Genomic DNA, 19,535 nt, shown 5'->3' with positions numbered 1-19,535 from the left:
AGGAACCTGAAGGGACCGGAGAATCGATACTCGGTTATTGAAAGAGAGGCTTCATGTATAGTCAGGGCCATAAAAAAATTGAAGAATTTATTACGGATCATGCACTTTATGGTGAGAACGGACCACAACCCACTGAAATAGATTTTTGACAGAAAGAGAATTGATGCTGTATTGAGTCAAATTTGCAAGCAGATAATCTCAATACAAGACTGTGATTGTAGGGTAGGATACATACTTCTGGCAGAAAATCGTGTGGCAGATTGTTTGTCAAGATTGATGGATGTGAATGTGGAAGAAGCAGAGGAGCTGCTTAAGGAACACCAATGGAAGTTGGACATGTTTGAGGTGTGTGAGGTTATGGAAGGCCTTATGAATATGGAGGAGTGGAAAGACCAGGTGGCTAAGGATGAAGAATTAAACCAAGTGACTACATTGATTGAGAAAGGTGGGGTGAATACAAAGAAACTGACTCCACCAAGCAATGAATGTTGGGAGATCAGGAATGAGTTGTCAAAACATCATGAGTTGGTGTTGAGGGGCACCAAATTGATTCTGCCTGTAGGGCTGAGGTATAAATTGATGAACCTGATGCACCAGGGACACCTGGGTATCAGCAACATTATAGAGAGATTAAGACTACACTTCTGGTTGCCATGGTTAGATAAACAGGTGCTACGAGTTATTAGAGAGTGCTTGGATTGCAGGAACAGTTACAAAATCTGCAAAGCAAGGAGACAACCGATGGCGGTGATAAAACAACAGTAGATGCCATGGGAACAAGTAGCCCTGTATATTTTGGGGCCAGTGACCAACAACTCCGGACAATTCTATACTCTGATGTTGGTGGACTTATTCTCTAAGTGGTCTGAGATAAGGATTATGCAGGGGATCTGGACAAAAATGTAGTGAGTTTTTTAAAAGAGATTTTTGCCATAGAAGGTATTCCGGATTCCATCTTGACGGACAATGTGGTACATTTGGATTCATGAGAAATGGAAAACTTGCTATCACTAAGAGGATTTCAGCACAATAAATATGCCTTATATCACCGAGAATCTAACAGGGTGGTTGAGAGGTTCAACAAAGTGCTCAAAGAAACTATACAGATAGCCAAACAAGAAGCAAAAGACTGGAGGAAGGCAATCCAGACAAGAGTGGAAGTATATTGCCTCACCCCATACTCAGTCACAGGTAGGGTACCCTTTGAGTGGTTTAAAGGAGCCCTTGTTTATTTTGCCTCTTTCTTCTGTTCCCCATTCAAAGTCCACATATATAAACATATTGCTGATTATGACTCACAGACTGTATAAATGGTGGAAGCTGTGTGGTATCCATGGTTACAAAGCACAGGAAGTTGTGGAATGCAGGGGTCCAGAGGTTCTGTGGATGACGGTTGAAGTTGTAGACAGAAGGCTAGAAAGTGGATGATGCGTTGTTATCTTCCACTTGAATAATCCTTGATTCTATTAAATGTGGTATAAGAGACTTTGTTACACTACCCCATTGACTTTTTAGCTTTGCCTTACAAGTATGAATGGCTAAGGGGATTTGCATATAGGATAACTGGTGCTCCAATCAGTGTGCACCTTAACCACGTCTTCTGTCACTCTGTGCTGTGCCCCTCACAAATATGGCAGCCAGATTATAGGGCAAGGATTTCATCTTTTCAGTGAGGAGAGCAAAGGTTAGGACAGGTATGTGAAATGTGATGCTTCTTCCATGCTTGATAGCAATAACAAATGCCCCCATGAACATAAGTGAAAAGAATGTATTCTTTTCTTTATTTAATATTTTATAAAGCATCTCTACACCGAAAAGTATTAGGGAACTTTACATATAAACCTGTTGATCTCATAATATTAAAATGGGGAAGATCATTTTGAACAACAGGATGCACCACAGACGAAGCATGGATCTTGCATGTAACTTAGGAAGAGCACCCCCTGTGGGAGAGCGAAGCTGCAGACCAGCAGCTCCCATCAACATGGGTAGGAGGTGCACAAATTCCTGAAGAAGGACCAGAATCTCCTTAGGGCCATGTGGTCTAATGTGGACAAGATTTTTTCTTTACAGACAGCTCATGGAGAGCCTTTTGACTCCACAAGGTGACTTAATGGGGTAAAGGGTGATTTGTATTTTTATGGTGGGGGTTACATTAGCGATTGCACTTTGTAGGTGATAGTGAGCCTCTGCAAAGGGGACAAAAAGTTAGAATAACCTTTTGGTAAATCAGTAGTAGGCTTTAGAAAGGGAGAGAGTATTAGGGCCAGATGTATCAAAGGGTTTTGCCCATTCTGTGTCTATGGGAAAATGTCTTCATACATAAGGCCCTTAGAGTATGAAGAGGCCAAAAGGAGTGCATAGCACATTTTTACTGCAAGTGATATTCCTTCTGAGGCCGTGAGCTGGCTGTCACCCTAAATGTTGACGTGCCTGTTCTCCCAGGCCAGACACCTGCAACAGGTGGACCTGTGTACCCACCCCTGGTGCATGTCCCCACTCCTGGCCACTGATGATTCATGGGAGAACTGTACCCCCCCACCTGACAAGTAACATGGCCCCCCCATTCATGGATCCACGTTGCCAATTGATGACAACTAAGCTAAATCATCTCATTAATTAATGAACTATTACAAACAGATGATGCACACGGCTATAACATGGGCATTAGCCTTCTTTTAATGTACCCTTGATTAGTGAATGTAAGACTGAGCTACAATAGGCCTGCGAAATAACTTTACTTACTCAGTCAGATTTATTTTAGTATAACTGAACTTCTTAAAATCACTGACCATGTTAGCTTGATAAATAATAAGGGGCTTATGTTGCAAAGGATGATAACTATGATTCCTACTCTAGATGCTCTACTCCCGCCACCCTCCAAGAATAAAACTTGATTTCTAGACTACTTTGTGCCTTGTATGTCAAGGCCCAAAGATGAGGCCCCTGTAAATTCACTGAGTTTGCAGTAGTGCAAAGTTTCAGTGTTTCCGTGCAGGGTGGGAATGTCTTCACATGGATTGCCCAAGTGCTTAAATGCCCTTGTGTCACTCAGGCCTCGGTGAAGCGTCCAGGTATGCACAATGTCATTTCACGAAACAAATGACACCCATGGCACGGGTATGTGCCGCTTTCCCCACACACTGTCTCACAAAAATATACACAACAGCTTTATTAGGCGTAACACTCAAAAGATCCCCACCACTTTGGATAGCCAGACCTGTTGGAGTAGTCAGTGCTTGTTTACTTTTGCCCTGCTTTAAGTGAAATGGCTCCCAATCAAAATGTTCTTCCAACGTTAAATGAATGTAGGACTTTGACCTCAAATCTTTCATAACAACTTTGCCAACTTTCATTGAACGCTGAAATATGGAATTTAAATTCTTACATGAATGTAGTGAACTGTACAATAAACAGTATGCATTAATCAATAGTTGCATGTCAGCCGTACCTGAAAATCTACATGTTTCTGCTGTTTTCTACCTGTGAAGTCTAAGATGTATTCGATGCATATATTGTGTACCTTTTTCTGTATAGCATTTGTAAACATATGTTCTCTTTCTTGCAGATGCAAATTTATTGCTACAATGTAGAGCTTTTTAAAAGTTTTGACGAGGCGGTGCAAGAAAATGGAAAAATAAAAGCTTTATCCATCTTATATGAGGTATGCTTAATGGTTTATGTTTGCATGCACTTCCACCACAATATTGAACTTTAAATACCGTCGTACCTAAATATCGACTCTAGAATATACACTACCTAAATATGATGACGTTACGTAAATATACAGGTAAGCGTAGAATGTCTTGTCTTATCTCCACATCTACATACCTTATACAGATATAAACATACTAAGGGTACAGAAATGTGAAGTTAATACCTGCAAACCTATACTTACCTATACATACTTACCTTCATGATATTCGATTAGCCCATATGCTGGAGAGAATATATTGGCAGGACAATGTTTTGTCACTTGATTTTGTGACCTACAGCTATTTGTATAGGTCACAATCTTTACGTTCTACTCCGTGTTGAGCTCTGCACCCTCCCACCTCTGTGTTCAATTTGGTGTATTTTCCGATATGTTACTGGCCGCTCGCACGTGTGTTTTTTTCTCTGCATCAGTCGTCTATATTTATTTATTTTTAATCAAAGCACGTTCTTTTTACCTTATCTGTGTTTAAAATGACTCAACCTCTTTCAGCCTGAGATCCTGGCACAGCCTGGATCTACACTTTTGCTTTTTCACAAGTCTCTGCAAAGATTTCTGATTTGTGTAAATTACCCCCACGTGATTCTTCACATTTGACTTTCTAATGCCATGTTTTCATCAAAGAATTATGCCCTGAAGGCCTCGATTCGAGCGAAGCTATAATCCGCCCGCTTGCTGTTGTTATGTCAGTTTTCGTGGTGCTCCTTTACTCAATCTCTCTAGCAGCTTCTTCTAGATAATTGCCTCAGCATGAGTACAGACATGTTTTCTCCCTTGCTTTTCAATTCAAATTCTGTTCTTAAATACCTGTCATGTGCGTGTGTTGGTATTTAAAGCTGCCAAAAACATGGATTGTGAAAGTTTATTTTTTTTTATATTGTCCTTGCCATCAAAGACATCGGGAAATGGGTAGAGGTTTGAGAGTCTGTTCCTATACCTGGTGCCAGGCTCACTTTAGACCTGGGAAAATTTTTGATTATGCTAGTAATTACTGTATAATTCCTGAATTTCACATTATGTGCATTTTGCTAAAATGTGCACAATTTTTGCATGCAAGAAACTCTTTCATACACAGATTATGATGTTGGGCGGAATTGCTTCCACCCGACACCGTATCGTAAACGGGGCCGACCGACCTCTGGTCGGCGGTCCTGACCGCCTGGTTTGGATACGGGCTGAACGATCTCTGGTCAGCTGTCCCGACCACCTGATTTGGATGCGACCAAACACTATTCGTCACATTCCATTATTTCCCGATGGGGGCATGTATTGTGGCCGTAAACTGGCCAGAGTACATGCTCCCATAGGAAAATTGGAGGTGATGTTAATCCCTGCACCCTGGGGGGGGGCAGAGATTAACTGTGGGGCACCATGGGTGCCCTATCGGCCCCCAACCGGAGGCCGCAACAAGAAGGGGGCCCTGCTGGGGGCCTCCAAACGTGCTTTCCAACATGGTTTCCATGTCGGACAGGCTGGCATTGAAACAATGCCGCAAACCGTGCATCGTAATCCCAAAATCGAAAAGGCCCGCCCTTTGGGATTACGAGCCGGTTCCCTCTGGCCGACGGGGTCATTGTGCCCATCGGAAGCCAGCCGGAATGACCGGCCGATATCAATTCCGACTGGCTGATACATAGTCAGCCAGTCGGAATTGAAACCGACAATGGGGTTCGGAATGCTCCGACCTCCATCGTAATAGGCCCCAAAATGTCTTGCTGAGCAACATGTTCTCCTCAAACAAATCTCCCTCCAAGATCTTGCAAGACCTCTTTATACAAACTGTGTGCTTCAATGAAAAAGTCACATTAGATTATGGCAAACCACATTCTGCACATTTGCACATTCCTAGCTCACATAACTTGTTTGAGGATGAGAAGGGGTTTGCGACCGAGGTCCCTCCTCTCAAACTGCAGGTGTTTGAAAAGATCCTCCCAGAGACAAGGACAGGCTCAGATATATTGTGTGAGTGCAGGAAGGGGTTTGAAAGACTTCTCTTAGGCACCAGGTTAGGGTGAAATACATCATGTGACGTTTGCAAGAGGTTTTCGTGACTCATTTTAGTAAGCAGTTCAGGCTCAGACACATCATACAGCAGTAATTCAGCCCTCCTCCAAAGTCCTCAAGCTTCTAAGAACAATGGAGCTCCACACTCCATATCTAGAGATCCCCACCTCCCTGGTGGTGAGCTCTGTAAGAATCTTTTCATACCGCATAGTACAGTTTCACTATCATATCCCAAACGTCAGACTAGGAGAAACGAGAAGGTAGTACAACATAACGTGATAAAACCACAAAACACTAAAACACCAAAGCCCCAGATCACCTCCCCACGCCCATGGAGTTCCATAGATGCCATGATAAATTCAAATCACAACATTCAGGAATAACAGGTGAAGGGTCACTCTGTTGTTGGATAGCAGCAGGGGATCTCAAAGATAATCCTAGAATGTCAGTTATTTAGGCAACCTTTAAAGTGTTCAGTTGTATCAAGACAACACAAGGACTAGTGTCAGCGGTACATTTTATAGAACTCTTCAATCAATTATGTCAACAGACACTAGAGCCACAAGTGGTCAACAAACAGTGGAATCAGCAATCCAACGTGTGGCTGTTGTTCATTTTGTGATAAATGTCAGCATGTCCAATCCTATGATGTTTATCAGGCAAAAAAGGCTGCTAATTGCCAAAGCATGTGGATTTTTGTACAGTAAACACCCAAATATGCATGTTATTCCCCAAAATTAATGATAATTGATAATTATTGCAACTGATAAGTACCAAACATCGCAGTGTCAATTTTATCGGGTGTGAAAATGATCACTTCCAGTAGTGGCCAATTTCCAATGCGGGTCATAGTGTTAGCACGTCGAGTTAATAATTGCTTCACTCGAGGTCTCTCATCAGTGAAGGTTTCTGCTTGTTTGGGATGAAAGAGCAAGTAACCATGATTTGTCTCCTCATGATTTCTATGGTCGAGACAACCGAAACCCCAAGCTATGTAAATGTAGAGACATTATTTATAGTCCAAGAGAGGAACAGATGGCCTGCTATCATTTGTGGAGCAGTAAATAGTCAGGACACTGTCAATATCCTCTAACTGGTTACACAAATGAATGCAGGCCAGGACAGAGATGACCATCTTATCATTTAAGCTTAGAGCTCTCCTGTTTGCATTATGTGATTCATGTTAGCATTGTAAGCAACTTGTAAATGCTGGGTATTGTCTGCCATCTCCACTGGTATTATTTGCCTCATTTGGCAGTAGCAGGAAAGTCATAATCCATCTCTGCCTATGATTTGTCATGCCAACCAATTTACTTCAATCATATTGAGACTGTTAATGTGGCATTATAGTCATTGGCGAACCATTGGCACATGCTATAAATCTATCCATGTGAAACCCTCCGCAGGCCCGAATATGCTAGCCAACAACCAGCCTATCTCTTTGCTACCTCACCTGGCAAAAGTAATAGAAAAGATGATAAATAAACGCTTAGTCACCCACCTCACTGACAACCACCTCCTCAATATGACTCAATCTGGACTCAGAGGTCCAGCAACAGTACAGAGACCCCCTCATCATTGCCACGGACGACATTTGGCTGATCATTGACAGAGGTAACACTGCAGCCCTCATCCGACTGGATCTTTCCGTAGCCTTCAGCACTGTCTCCCACACCATTATATCCAATGGTCACACGAAGCCAGCATGCAAGGTCTTCCACTTCGCTGGGTTTGCGTTTTCCTTGTCAGGTCAAACTCAGTCGGTCAGTCTGACCCCCTTCACCTAGTACACTGTCAACCTCATCTGCAGAGTTCCACAATGATCCTCATTCAGCCCCACTCTGTTCAACAACTACATGACCCCGCTAGCCAGCATCATCAGCGCCCATCCAATCAACATCATATCCTATACTGACGACACTAAGCTCATGCTCTTCCTCACCCACAAGATGCCAAACACCTGAACAGATTTCTCTGCCTGTATGACCGAAGTTGACAAATGGATTAAAACCAACTGCCTGAAGCTCAACGCAGACGAGAGAGAAGTAGTAGTCTTCAGGAAAAAACACCTCACTCTGTGACACCATCTGGTGGCTTGTAGAACTTGAATCCACACCCTTTCTGGCTACCCATGCAAACAGCCTCGGAAAAACAACAACAAGCTCACCATGGCCTGCCTAGTGAACACAGTCTCTGCCTCCTGCTTCCACATGCTCAGGATTCTCATGAAGATCATAAAATGGCTCTCCACCAACACTCACAGAGCTGTCACCTAAACCCTCATCACCAGCAAGCTGGACCACGACAACACACTCTATGCTGGAATCAGCGCTCAACTGGCCAGAAGACCCCAGACCATACAGAATTCAGCACCAGGCTCACTCTCACCCTCCTACCCTTCACTCATATCACCCATACACTTCAAAGAGCTCCAGTGGCTCCCAATATACAAATAAGCACTCATCAAACTCCTCACTCACACATACAAAGTCTCACACAACATTGGCCCCACATACCTCAACAACCTCATAAATTTTGATAAACCTGCCATACACCTCTGCTCAGGCAGACTCCTACTCACACCCCCCTCCTGCATACACAGAACTAGATCTGGCAGTTGTACCTTCTCCTACCTCACTCCTAAAGCCTGGAATGACCTGCCCCTGCGCATGAGAGCTCTCTCCTCTGTTCTTGAATCCACAAGAAACTGAAGACCTGGCTATTCACCTAGCCCTGACCCATGCTCGGCCCATACAGCTCCTGCTTCCGCACCAGGATACCCTCATGGGTGAGTTGTGTGCTTTACAAATATACATCACATAACACCTTAAAAATCTGGGGCAGTCCTGTAGGATGTGTAATATTTTGCAACTGCTATGGTTACATCTCCAACATTTGAAATGAGGTCATATATGTGCTTTGTGGACTCTGAGGAGTGTCCAATACCAATTGTGAAGGATTTAAATATATAAACCTTGAGTCTATCCACTCTGATGAATTTATCGTTGTTATTAAGAAGCGGTACCAGTCCTCCTTGGTAAAATCCCTATGTAATACCTTTTGCCTAAATGTTCTAGGGTCAGATAGGGCCTGCCTCGAGAAACAGTTGTCAATGAACACACTGACACAGACCACAAGTCATATCTCAGGATGGGCAGTCTAGAAGGGTAGTCCATGAAATCACCCATGTAAGCAGTGTGTCTGTTGACTGTGTTACCAGCAGATATCAAGCGCCAAATCTTAACCTAGTAAGTCATAGAATGTAAGCTCCTTAAAGGAGATGGGGCTGGTTGAACAACAAAATTCTGTTTTTGAAAAAGTAATTGGTATTGTATGTCGCCCCTCTGGCGAAATTGGTGCACTCTTTCGGTTTCACTGTATCGTCCCATGCGGACAATACCCAGATCATCATCTCCATCTCCATTGACTGGGAAGAGGTGGCGGACAGGTTTAGGACCTGTATGTGGGAGATTAGCAGGTGGATGAGGGAGAACTGGCTTAAAATTAATAGGGAGAAAACCGAGACAGTGGCATTCGCAGTGGACAGCTCAATCTGGACTAACCGCTGGTGGCAAGAAACATGTTGTACCTTACCTGTTCAGCGGCCAAAAACCTGGGTGTGATTTCCAACAACAATTGACTTTCTACACCCAGGTTAATAGAACAGTGAGCTCTTGCTTCTGGATGATTGGGATCTTGAAGAAAATACTGACTCTTTTTCCGAATGAGCTCAGGGTGTCAATGGGCATTGAACTCATCACCTCCCGCTTGGATTATTGTAATGCCTTGTATCTAAACATTAACCAATTCTCTTTAAAGAAGTTCGAAATCATTCAGAATGGGGCTGCATGCTTGGTCCTGGGAGTACCCAAATATTCCACGGTCAGGGAACGATTGTAATCTCTTCACTAGCCACCATTAAATAAGTGGGCCAGCTTTAAAATTCTTTGCGTGACGCACAAAGCTCTCCATTCTCAGGGCTCGAGTTATCTTAGGACAGCCCTGAATTGGCATGTTCCCAGGAGGCCTCTGAGGTGAGCTGGACGTTATTCAGTGGTGGTTTCTCGATGTAAGAAAGCCAGAAGGGGGGTAACACGCTTTCAGAGTGGCGGCCGCCAGGCTGGGGAACTCCCTTCCTAAACATATCAGGAGCCTTAGCTTGCAACTGATCTTCTGTTACAAGTCAAAACATGGCTTTTTGTGGATTATTCTTTTGTTAGGGGTTGTCTTTAGAGGAATTTCTCAGCTTTGGGTTGTCATTGTTTACACTGTGCTCTTCCGTTTAGAGCGCTTTGATGCCTTCTGGTCTAATGCGCTTTGGAAATGAAATAAATACAAATTCAGTGGTAGCAGCCCACTCAACCATTGCCTACTCCCTCTGAAGGTGTCACCCCAATTCTCAAAGACAAATTATTTACCACTCCAACTTGGGAGTTGCTAACTTACCAATGGTTTGCGACCACCATGGTACATAAGGTACTGTTTCAGAATTTAGAAGGGATACCCAAAAAGAATTCCCTGACAAATACTGAATCAGTAACCATTTTTAAACACATTTTGTGATCCTGACGAGGTTTTCTGAACCATAAAATGTGTTTAGTACATTTTAAAAACGTTTTACTGGTTGGAAACCCTCACACATCAGAATCCAGAGGTCTTGTCCCCAATCTGAAATATCCATTGTTGATTACACATCTGTGAATTGTTTCTCAACAGTGATCAGGCGTATTTGGAGGATACTAAGGCCCATGTTAACAAACATTTTGTGTTGGGTCTGTGTAACATAAGTGGCGTAAACCCAGCGCAAAATTAATATATTTTCTTTTACTTTCCAGCAAAAAACTTGTTTTGTTTGAGAAAGTTCCCTGAAAGTAACTCTAAGCAGTGCACAGCACTGCTTTGCATTACTCTGTCTAAGGGGCGTTCCATGGGAGTAGCATGGGCATTCCCATGCAGCCACTGATGGTTTTCGACAGAAAACCCTATCTATTAACAATAGCAGACAGGGTTTTGCACCCAAAAATAACTACACTCGAAAGCAGACATTAAAAGGAGAAATGCGTTTATTTCTCAAAACGTTTACCACTTTGCTTGTGTGCCTCACTGTACAGCATACATCCAAAGTTTTAAAGTTTGATTAGACGTATTATTTTGTACTGTGAAGGTGCCCTTCTAGGACAAGGCCGATGACAGACTCACGCAGACACCTTTGCACTGTGCTGCAAAGGTGTGTGCATGGCGTGCAGTAGCCTAATATTGGACCAGCGCTAGGAAGAGTGCAGGATAGTGACATGAGAGATCATATCTTTGTAGATATGGCACTTTCCTGCTCTCTCTCTTTCTCACGCAACGCAACACAACTTTGGGTGCTGTGCTGCATTGTGTGAACGTTTTGTTCATTTCACATTAGGCTTTCTAGTGTGATCACAGGGTGCTTCTCTGTGGCCAACACAGTGAGTTGCTTGTTCTCCAGGGTACTGTAAACCTTAGGTGGCATTGGAGGGCCCTCCATTGTCCACAAGAAGGGGTGAGAGAGGTAAGGGTGTGGATATCTCCTCCCGACTTAAAATATACTCACAATAATGTATCCAAACCACAAAGAGGCTCATAGACCGATTCAACTCCTTACATGGCGCATGCCACAAAATGCAGAAGGGAAAGCAATGCCTTTTGCTATTTAACCCTCACACACCCTATTGGTGTTATGCTTCATCATCGGGTTTACCCTGACTCCTAAAGGTCCGGGTGGGCCCGACCGTATTTCAGGGAGCTCTTAGGAGATGTAGGCCAGGGTGACTTAAAGATAAAAATCCTACTACAATCCCCAGGTATCCCTTTATTCACGGGGATGTAGTGGACGTTAAAAAGATAAAACAGGGTCTTCCTGGAGGTTATGGTCCTATGACCCTAAAAGACTGCCAACATGTTTCAGCCCAAAAATTCAGTGGGCAAAAATGGTCCCGGGCTTTCGTCAGGGCACAACAATTCTTCCCTCCCTGGCGTTGACCAAAAATTATTTGACCTATATATTAGTGTTCAAGGTACAGAAAGCTGTTACCTTTGTGACAATAATAATAATGAAAACAATAGCAACGGGGCGAATACTTATCTCCCTTCTTCTGATAACAAAAAAATCTGTCTGTAAGGAGAACAAAAGAGTAGAGGACAAACAATGATGCATTACAATACCAGTCCCGATGTACAATTGCACCCATCATGCATAGGTGCACACATCCTTTTGATTCCATGATCAATGATTAATTGATCAAAACGGCAGAGCCATGGTGGATCCATTGATCTAAGTCTGCCCTCTTGGCAGTGTGCGTGATCTCATAGCATAAAATTACTACTTCAAAGTGTAGATCGCCTAGTCCAGAAACAGCACTCTCACTCTCAAACAACCTGTGACAGAAGTACACATACACATCCTTAGTGGTCACAGGTCTATGCAGAATATCACACATGGTGTTGGTGTTTATCTATATATCATTTGTGCCAATATTATTGCCCATAAAGCTTTTCACGCCCTTACCCAATTAGAGAGGGATAAGTATATCTCATGGATCACGGTGGGGTAGCCTTGTAGTCAAATGCTGTTAAGGAGAGTAAAAATAGAACACTCCTGCGTTAGGGCTCCCAGTCTACCAAATAATCAGAAAACATTCCTCTATCTGTCACTGTCTCTGCATAATCGACTTACTACTCCAAAGGTCCTGCCCCGTGGAAAACCTATTTGGTGTCCGTGAGTCCCAGCATTCGCGACGTACTGCCTGGAGTGCCTATATATGTAAGCCCGTCATTCGATGTTGCCGCCAGGCTGGGGGCGAGACAAGAAGGTGGAGCGCTCATGGTGCATGTCATTTACGGTGCGCTTCCCGGAAGACAATGCCGGAAACCCATTGCTTGATGGGAAATGTAGTACTGCGTCTGACGCGTGTAGTCCACCCCCGTTGCTGAAACACACTACTATAAAGTGGAATACTCTGGGCAGCCCGGTGATATTAAAAACATAACAATATATGTGACGATTAAAGAACAGGTAGTGATGGCAATTAGAACAAGGTAGCCCTACGCCTGCACAATATGTTTGTAGTATTGATCAAGACAGGGTTTGATTTTTCGTTAGAAGCAGAATAACAGCTTAATAAAGGATGGCCCAATACGTAAATCCTCTAACACTATTGTATTACAAGTCGGTTTTGATGTAGTCATGTTTTCAAGGTGTCTTTTTTGCGACAACTCTTTAAATATGATTTTATGTATGATTTCAGCCCCAGGTTCCCATAGGGGTGGTAATATGCCTGTATACTGCAAAGTTATGCTCAGGAAGTATATTATGTGTAGACAGGAATAGCTGTTACCAACATATTACATTTCTATTCAGAACATTCCATGGAATAGAGTCATTTAATCCCTGGCTGTCTGTGCCCAATCTGTACACCCAACATTGTTCTCTCTCGAGAAGTCTCTTAGTAATGTTGGGACCTTCTTTCACCTTTTCAATTACAGTCCATGCTAGGTCTTTATCATTGTGTTTTCTTTCCAAGTAATGGGCCATCAGTCTCGTGGAGGTGATTGCTCTCCTGATTGTGCTTCTATGTTCACCTATGCAGAGCTTCACTTTTCACGTTGTTATTCTGACATATTTCATCCTGCATGGGCAGACGATTAAGTAGACCACATTGGAGGTGTTACAAATGGTGTGGTCTCTTTGTTTCCAATCGGATTGCATGCCCAAGTCAATGCTCCTGGTGTGTTTTGTGAAGGGGCACACTGTACAGTTGCCACAGGGGAAATAGCCCTTAACAGGCGGCTGGCTCCATAAAGTCATCTGAGTGTCCTGTGCTGCTTCCCAACTGTCCCTATGGACCAGCATATTCCTTATGCTCCTATTCCTCCTGAACGAGAACATGGGTTTCTCAAATGTTAATTTGTTAGATGTCAGGATGTGCCAATTGTTCTTTATGATTTTTTCTAAATGTTTTTAGAGGATGAAATGTGAGTGGTTACACAGATGAGTGCTGTGTTTTCTTTTCTCGTATTTGTTTCTAGCAATGCCTCACGTGGTGTATTTCGTGATTTTTTGGGACTTGCTCAATCACCTTTCTGGGGTAGCCTTTCTCTTCCAGTTTAGTTCTGAGAAATTTAGTCTCTTCATTATAATCCTGCAAATTCGAGCAGTTCCTCCGTATCCTTAGATATTGCCCAATGGAGAGGTTCTCTCTCAGGGACCGGGGGTGCTCACTATTAAAGTGTAGTAGTCTGTTGCGGTCTGTAGGCTTCTTGTATAACAAGGTTTCCAATATTCCATCTCTGGCCAAGATATTGATGTGTAGGAAGGAGACACTCCTGTTATGACAGGAACTGGTGAATTTGAGAAAGGGGTTGTGTAGTAACCATGCTATTCTGGTATGCTGTAAACCAAGTAGGTTTATTCACAAGTAAGTTAACAGGTGGTAAAACACAGCCCCACCAGGAGCAGCCTGCTAGCTGCTCAGCCTCTCTCACCAACTGTCACACCTCATCCAGTCACTCAGGCATTCTAGTGAAGGTCCACGCACCAACATTCCATACAGAGGACACACACACAGGCTGAGCAGCTAGAGAGAAGAAACATAGGGAATGAAACATTATGTGAGGATACTACAGGTTGTTATTATTAATCCAAGTCATGAAGTCTATGGTACTATCCTGATCTCCATGCCAGATGACAAAAATGTCATCAATGTACCTTAAACATTTCCGTATTTTGTCAGAGAAGGGATTGTTGGACCAGATGTGTTCCTCTTCAATGTACCGCATATAGAGACAGGCAATACTAGGGGCAAAGGTACTGCCCATCGAAGTCCCACGGACTTGCAGATACAGTTGGTCCTCGAATCTGAAAACTTTTTCTGTAAGGGCGATTAGGGTCCAAAACAAATTTTACTGGAGCCTCCCAAGACCATTCTTCTCTTCTCTGTATAGTCTGTATGACTTGTATGCTTTCCTCTTGTAGAATGTTTGTGTATAAAGCTTCAATGTCTAAGCACAGCATTGTTTCCTTTGTTGGATCATATTCAACATCTGCAAGTATGTTGAGCAGGTGTGTGGTATCCCTGACGTACGATTTAATTTTGGGAACCAACGGTCATAAGAAGAAATCAGTGTATTGTGAAAGAGATTCGAGTACCAAACTAATTACAGACACAATTGGTCTCCCAGGGGGCGTTATCTTTCCTTAGTGTATCTTGGTGATGGTATAAAACACAGATGTTCTAGGTTCCTTGTTATCGAGGATCTCTCTCTACATTTTTGTTCATCCATTCCCTATCCAACGCATAGCTGGTAATTTCATTGATGGTTTTAGGCAATCATGGTGTAGGATCTCCAGGGTAGTCATTTGTCTTGCTCCGGAAATGGCTGCAAAGAAAAGTAACATTGATACAGGTTTAGGGAATGGAATGGGAGCTACAAAAATTGATACTATTCAGTAAGAGGAAACATTCTGAGTCCCTCGGTGAGACACTGGGTCGGTGCAAGCACAAAGGCGTGTAGAGTAAGTCTGGTAGACCATCCCAGAGCTCTTGTTATGTCCTGTGGATAGTGAATGTCCAATCAGTCTAGTCAGGGAATGCAAACCGTCCCTTGCAATTAAGTTGAACCGGCCACGGGGCGCGCGGGGGGGGTGCTGGTGGGAAACACTGCTGCTACTTTTGGTACAGGGACGATATTGCAGCACTGCCGTAAAACCGCCCCCCACACGGAGAACCGCCCCTACCGGTCCTAAGCCGGCCCCACCTTTCCGGCAAAAAGATTAGGACAAATTATGTGCAGGGTATGTTCTCTTTCTTCTGTTCATGTGAATCCACCAGAAATATTTGAAATAGCTTGGTTAGAATTTGGAAAATGTCTTGTGAGTTGGGTTTTGTATCATGAGACATTTATTTATCTGTGAATTCTAGTCTACTCTCTAATTTTACTACTGAAAGCTAAAATATTTCTAGTTCTATGGTATTTTACTTTTAGTATTGGCACACCGCACCATAAGCAATTACTTATTATATCTGTATTTAAAATGTAAATTTCTTTAATTCAACAGGTTAGTCCAGAGGATAACAAGGAATACAGTGCAATCATTGACGGGGTGGATAACGTAAGCCGTTTTGGTAAGTTCATATCTACTTGCAGTGTTTGCAGACTTTTCTATGTTGTTATTTACATATATGACAACAACACACATTTTACAACTTCGGGCATTGGAATACCAAGCAGATGCATTCATGTTTGATATTTCACAACTCTGTTATTAAATTGTGGAGACCACAAATTCAATTTTATGTGAAATTGCCGGTATGTACAAAAGGTTCATTTGTATAGCACAAACCTAACCAAAAGATAGCAGAATGCTGTACAGAGTCAAGGTAAGGGTTCAGTCAATGAACGATTGGAAAGGTAGCAGGTATCTGGTAGTAGAGGCGTACCATTGCTGCATGGTTCTGTAGTGTTCCTTGAAAAGGTGCATCTCCTACTCCTGCCTAATTTGTAACTGGACTGGGGCGGGATGAATAGATACAGGGATATTTTCCAGATTCTGGGGGCATAGATGGAAATAGCCAGTTGTGTTTTATTTGTTATGCTTCTTTTTATGCAATTTGATGGTGTGCTGACTGGGGTGAGCTGAGAGCCCCCAGAGATGGCGAGCTTGTCAGTCAGATAGGTAGGGAGATTGGTCATGATGGTTTTGCAAATAATGCATCTGGTTTTAAAAGATGGTGCGTGCTAGAAAAGGGTGGATTGGAGGTGGAGTGATGTGATCATATTTCTTGAGGCACTCAATGAGACTAGCTGCAGCAGTTGGGCGAGCTTTTGGGGGGGGGGGGCAATTGTGGAGTCTAACATGCGATGGAGCAGGATGCTTCCACCATCCAGATGAAAGAGTACAAAGGCCTGAACAGCAGTTTTGAAATAGCTGTTGGGGAGGAATGGTTTCACCTTCTTCCGTAGACATTCTGTATATGATCATAAGGAAAATGTAGATCATATATAAAATATTATGAATGCTAATCCACTAAACTGGGAAAAAGTGAGTGACACAATGTGATTCTAGGTCACACTCCTGGCCTGCAACTATGCACATTTGGAGTAAATACACCGAGAATTCCATCCCTGATGCCAAGCAACAATATACATTTATTAACATGTATCAGGACTTGGGTGCTGGCAGACACATGAGTGTAAAACACAAGCTCCACCTGACCTACTTCACCGGATGGAACAGATCCAGTGAGATGGGGTGACCAGATTCAGGGGGGATTGCGGAGGGGCAAAGGTGAAGATAAGTGCTTGCAGGCAGTTTATGCAGGGATTCCCACCGCAGTATTGGCTCTGTGCGGGGTGCGTGTGACTTATTTCAGGGGTCAAACGTTCTCTGGGGTAACAGGGAAACATGGATCTGGCAAATCACATGTAAGAAAAAAATCTGAGAGCAATACAGGCAAAACATTGCACCCGATCAGTGCTTCACATAAAATAATGTTAACCGTGTACTAATAGTAAACACAATAGGATTCACTAGCTCTTGGGAAAGAGCAAGGGCTAGTGCATACAGATAAACAACTGTTTAAAAAGAGGGTGTGTGATAATAGGCTCTCAAGAGGGTTAGTTAAGTTAATCCTAGACACACCAATAGTTACACTATAAATGGCGCTTGTCACGTATCAAATAGGACTGGTATAGTGTCTCAAGCCCCCCCTATTTTGACTCCATTTATGAGTCAATCACCATGCGGAAACCTATAAATCCATGTTTGGTTGAGATTCTATTGCTTGGTCATTCTACTGGTTCAAGCATGTTGAGAGTATTTTTGGAGACTTTTGCCTGAGCCAAATGCGGGTCTCCTCAGAAAGCACAGTAAGTAGAAACCTGTGAATGCTGGCCAAGCCAGGTGTGAGCAGTAATTTAGCTCACCAATATTTGCTTTTTGAAGCTGGATGGAGAGGGCTGCATATCTGGGGATAGTGTTCCCATCCTCCTGTGGGCAGTTATTCCTTCCCTGCAGGTTATACCCGTTGCAACAACAACTTTACAGAGGAGCAATTCCACCATCCTCCATGTAGACTCTGCTGGTAAATATGGTGGACTATCGCAGGGGATGCTGATGCACCTTTTTCTTCTGCCCAACTTATTACAGACAAGGCTTGAGGCTTGAGGCCCATCTTGTTAATGAAGTATTAAAGCAGGAGAGGGAGTAGGGGTGATATAAAAAAATGTTAACAACAGATAGTGTGCGTTGGTGAAATTCTTATAGAACGCTTAGTAAGATTATATTTTTTTGTATATGATTATATTGTAATGGCTCAAGAGGGAAGGAATAAACTGTTCGGGTACCTGATTAGTACAAGTACAGTACAAGCTTGACCATGCCATGGGTTTACTTTTTACCCAATAACTACTAAATTGGTAGCTAAAACTATGTAGGAACTTTTATTTCCTCCAGGGGGTTTATCTTGCTCCTCTAAATTAGCACCTTCGTGTCTGGATTGCCACAGTGGGTAGTCTAGAGTGGTACAGTCTGATTGGCATTTGGCACTTTTACATGAAGGAGTTGCCAATGTGCACATCAATAGTTACTTATTTATCTACCAATAATGGAGAACTTGAACCCACAAACTGCCTACAGTCTTTTATTTTTTCACACAGAGGTTCACACCAACACCAGCAAACCTTGAAAAGACTCAATGTCAAGCTGATGCAGCTGAAAGCCATTAACATGTCTGTTGTCTTCCTCGTCATAGTCCTTACTCAGTGATGTGAAAAAGACACTTCACAGAGCGGGGACTGTGACAAGGAAGACTTAGACTTGGTATAAAGTAGATTAATGTTAAGCCATCAGGCAATGACTACCTCATTCGGTTTTGTCACAGTTACTGTCCCCACCTCACAGAGTAAGGACCTTGATGAGGAAAACATGGAAACAGAGTAAAGGATATTATTGGCAGGTGATCAGGTCCTTTACTTCCACTTTTCTCTCTGGATGATGAGGCCACGCTTGCCCGTCTAATTGTATACCTCAGCTAGAAGCTCTCTCTTGCTACTAATGTTGAATAATGGAGTGCCATTTAAGTCAGCAGGAATGGGAAGAATAAACCTTCTTCTTATATACAAGAAAAACCACTTGCCAAAGGCCAAGTTGATTACTCAGGAACATGATTTCTCCAAAAAGTTGATTTGGGCCACCAAAATGAACAAACAATATGTAAAGCAACTAGCCATGCTAAGCAAAGAGATGTTTAGATCTGGAGGAAAATAGGGGGTGGGCTGTAGTGCAGGAATTAAGCCTTCTCTTGGCACTTACAGTACCAAAGCTAAAACCTGTGGCCTCTATAGTGCGGTGCAGGAATTTGACGGCGTTGGACCACTGAGCCATTTATGAAGGGCTAGGAAAAAATTCTCAAACACCTACTGGAGAGTTGACACGGAATATCAAGAGAGCGAGTACATCTGCAGAAAGGACTGTAGAGAATTCATAATGATCCACCTCTAGCCCCTCAACAGTCCCCTCCAAAGACTACTTCGTCGTTGCGTCATTTGAAATGAGCATTGATGCAATGCATCGACTTCAAACTCATCGAATACATTTTAAGACATGTCAATTTCACGTAGTAACTTTTACATTGAGCCTCTTACTCATAGTCATAAAGTTCCCTGGACGTTTGAAAAGCTTATCACAAAAGATTACCCAATTGTTACATTAGGATGACTGGGGCAGTCATCCTGCTGAGAAATGCTTGTGGATTTACTAGAAGTAGCATCAGAAGTAGAGATGAATGTAGTA

General features: G+C 42.9%; 1 protein-coding gene across 1 annotated transcript in view; it reads left to right on the top strand.

The window, feature by feature from the left end:
- PTPRZ1 (protein tyrosine phosphatase receptor type Z1) overlaps positions 1-19,535 on the top strand; it is a 652,698-nt gene that overhangs the window by 340,142 nt on the left and 293,021 nt on the right. The window contains exons 5-6 of the mRNA XM_086966862.1: positions 3,569-3,664; positions 15,801-15,867. Coding sequence (XP_086822988.1) covers positions 3,569-3,664; positions 15,801-15,867 — 163 coding nt within the window. The remainder of the gene's footprint in view (positions 1-3,568; positions 3,665-15,800; positions 15,868-19,535) is intronic.

Source organism: Lissotriton vulgaris, chromosome 1_1, assembly GCF_964263255.1.
Source record: "Lissotriton vulgaris chromosome 1_1, aLisVul1.2, whole genome shotgun sequence".
NCBI classification, from domain to species: domain Eukaryota; kingdom Metazoa; phylum Chordata; class Amphibia; order Caudata; family Salamandridae; genus Lissotriton; species Lissotriton vulgaris.
Note: the sequence above shows the minus strand (reverse complement) of the source record. Positions and strands in the feature narration are given on the sequence as shown.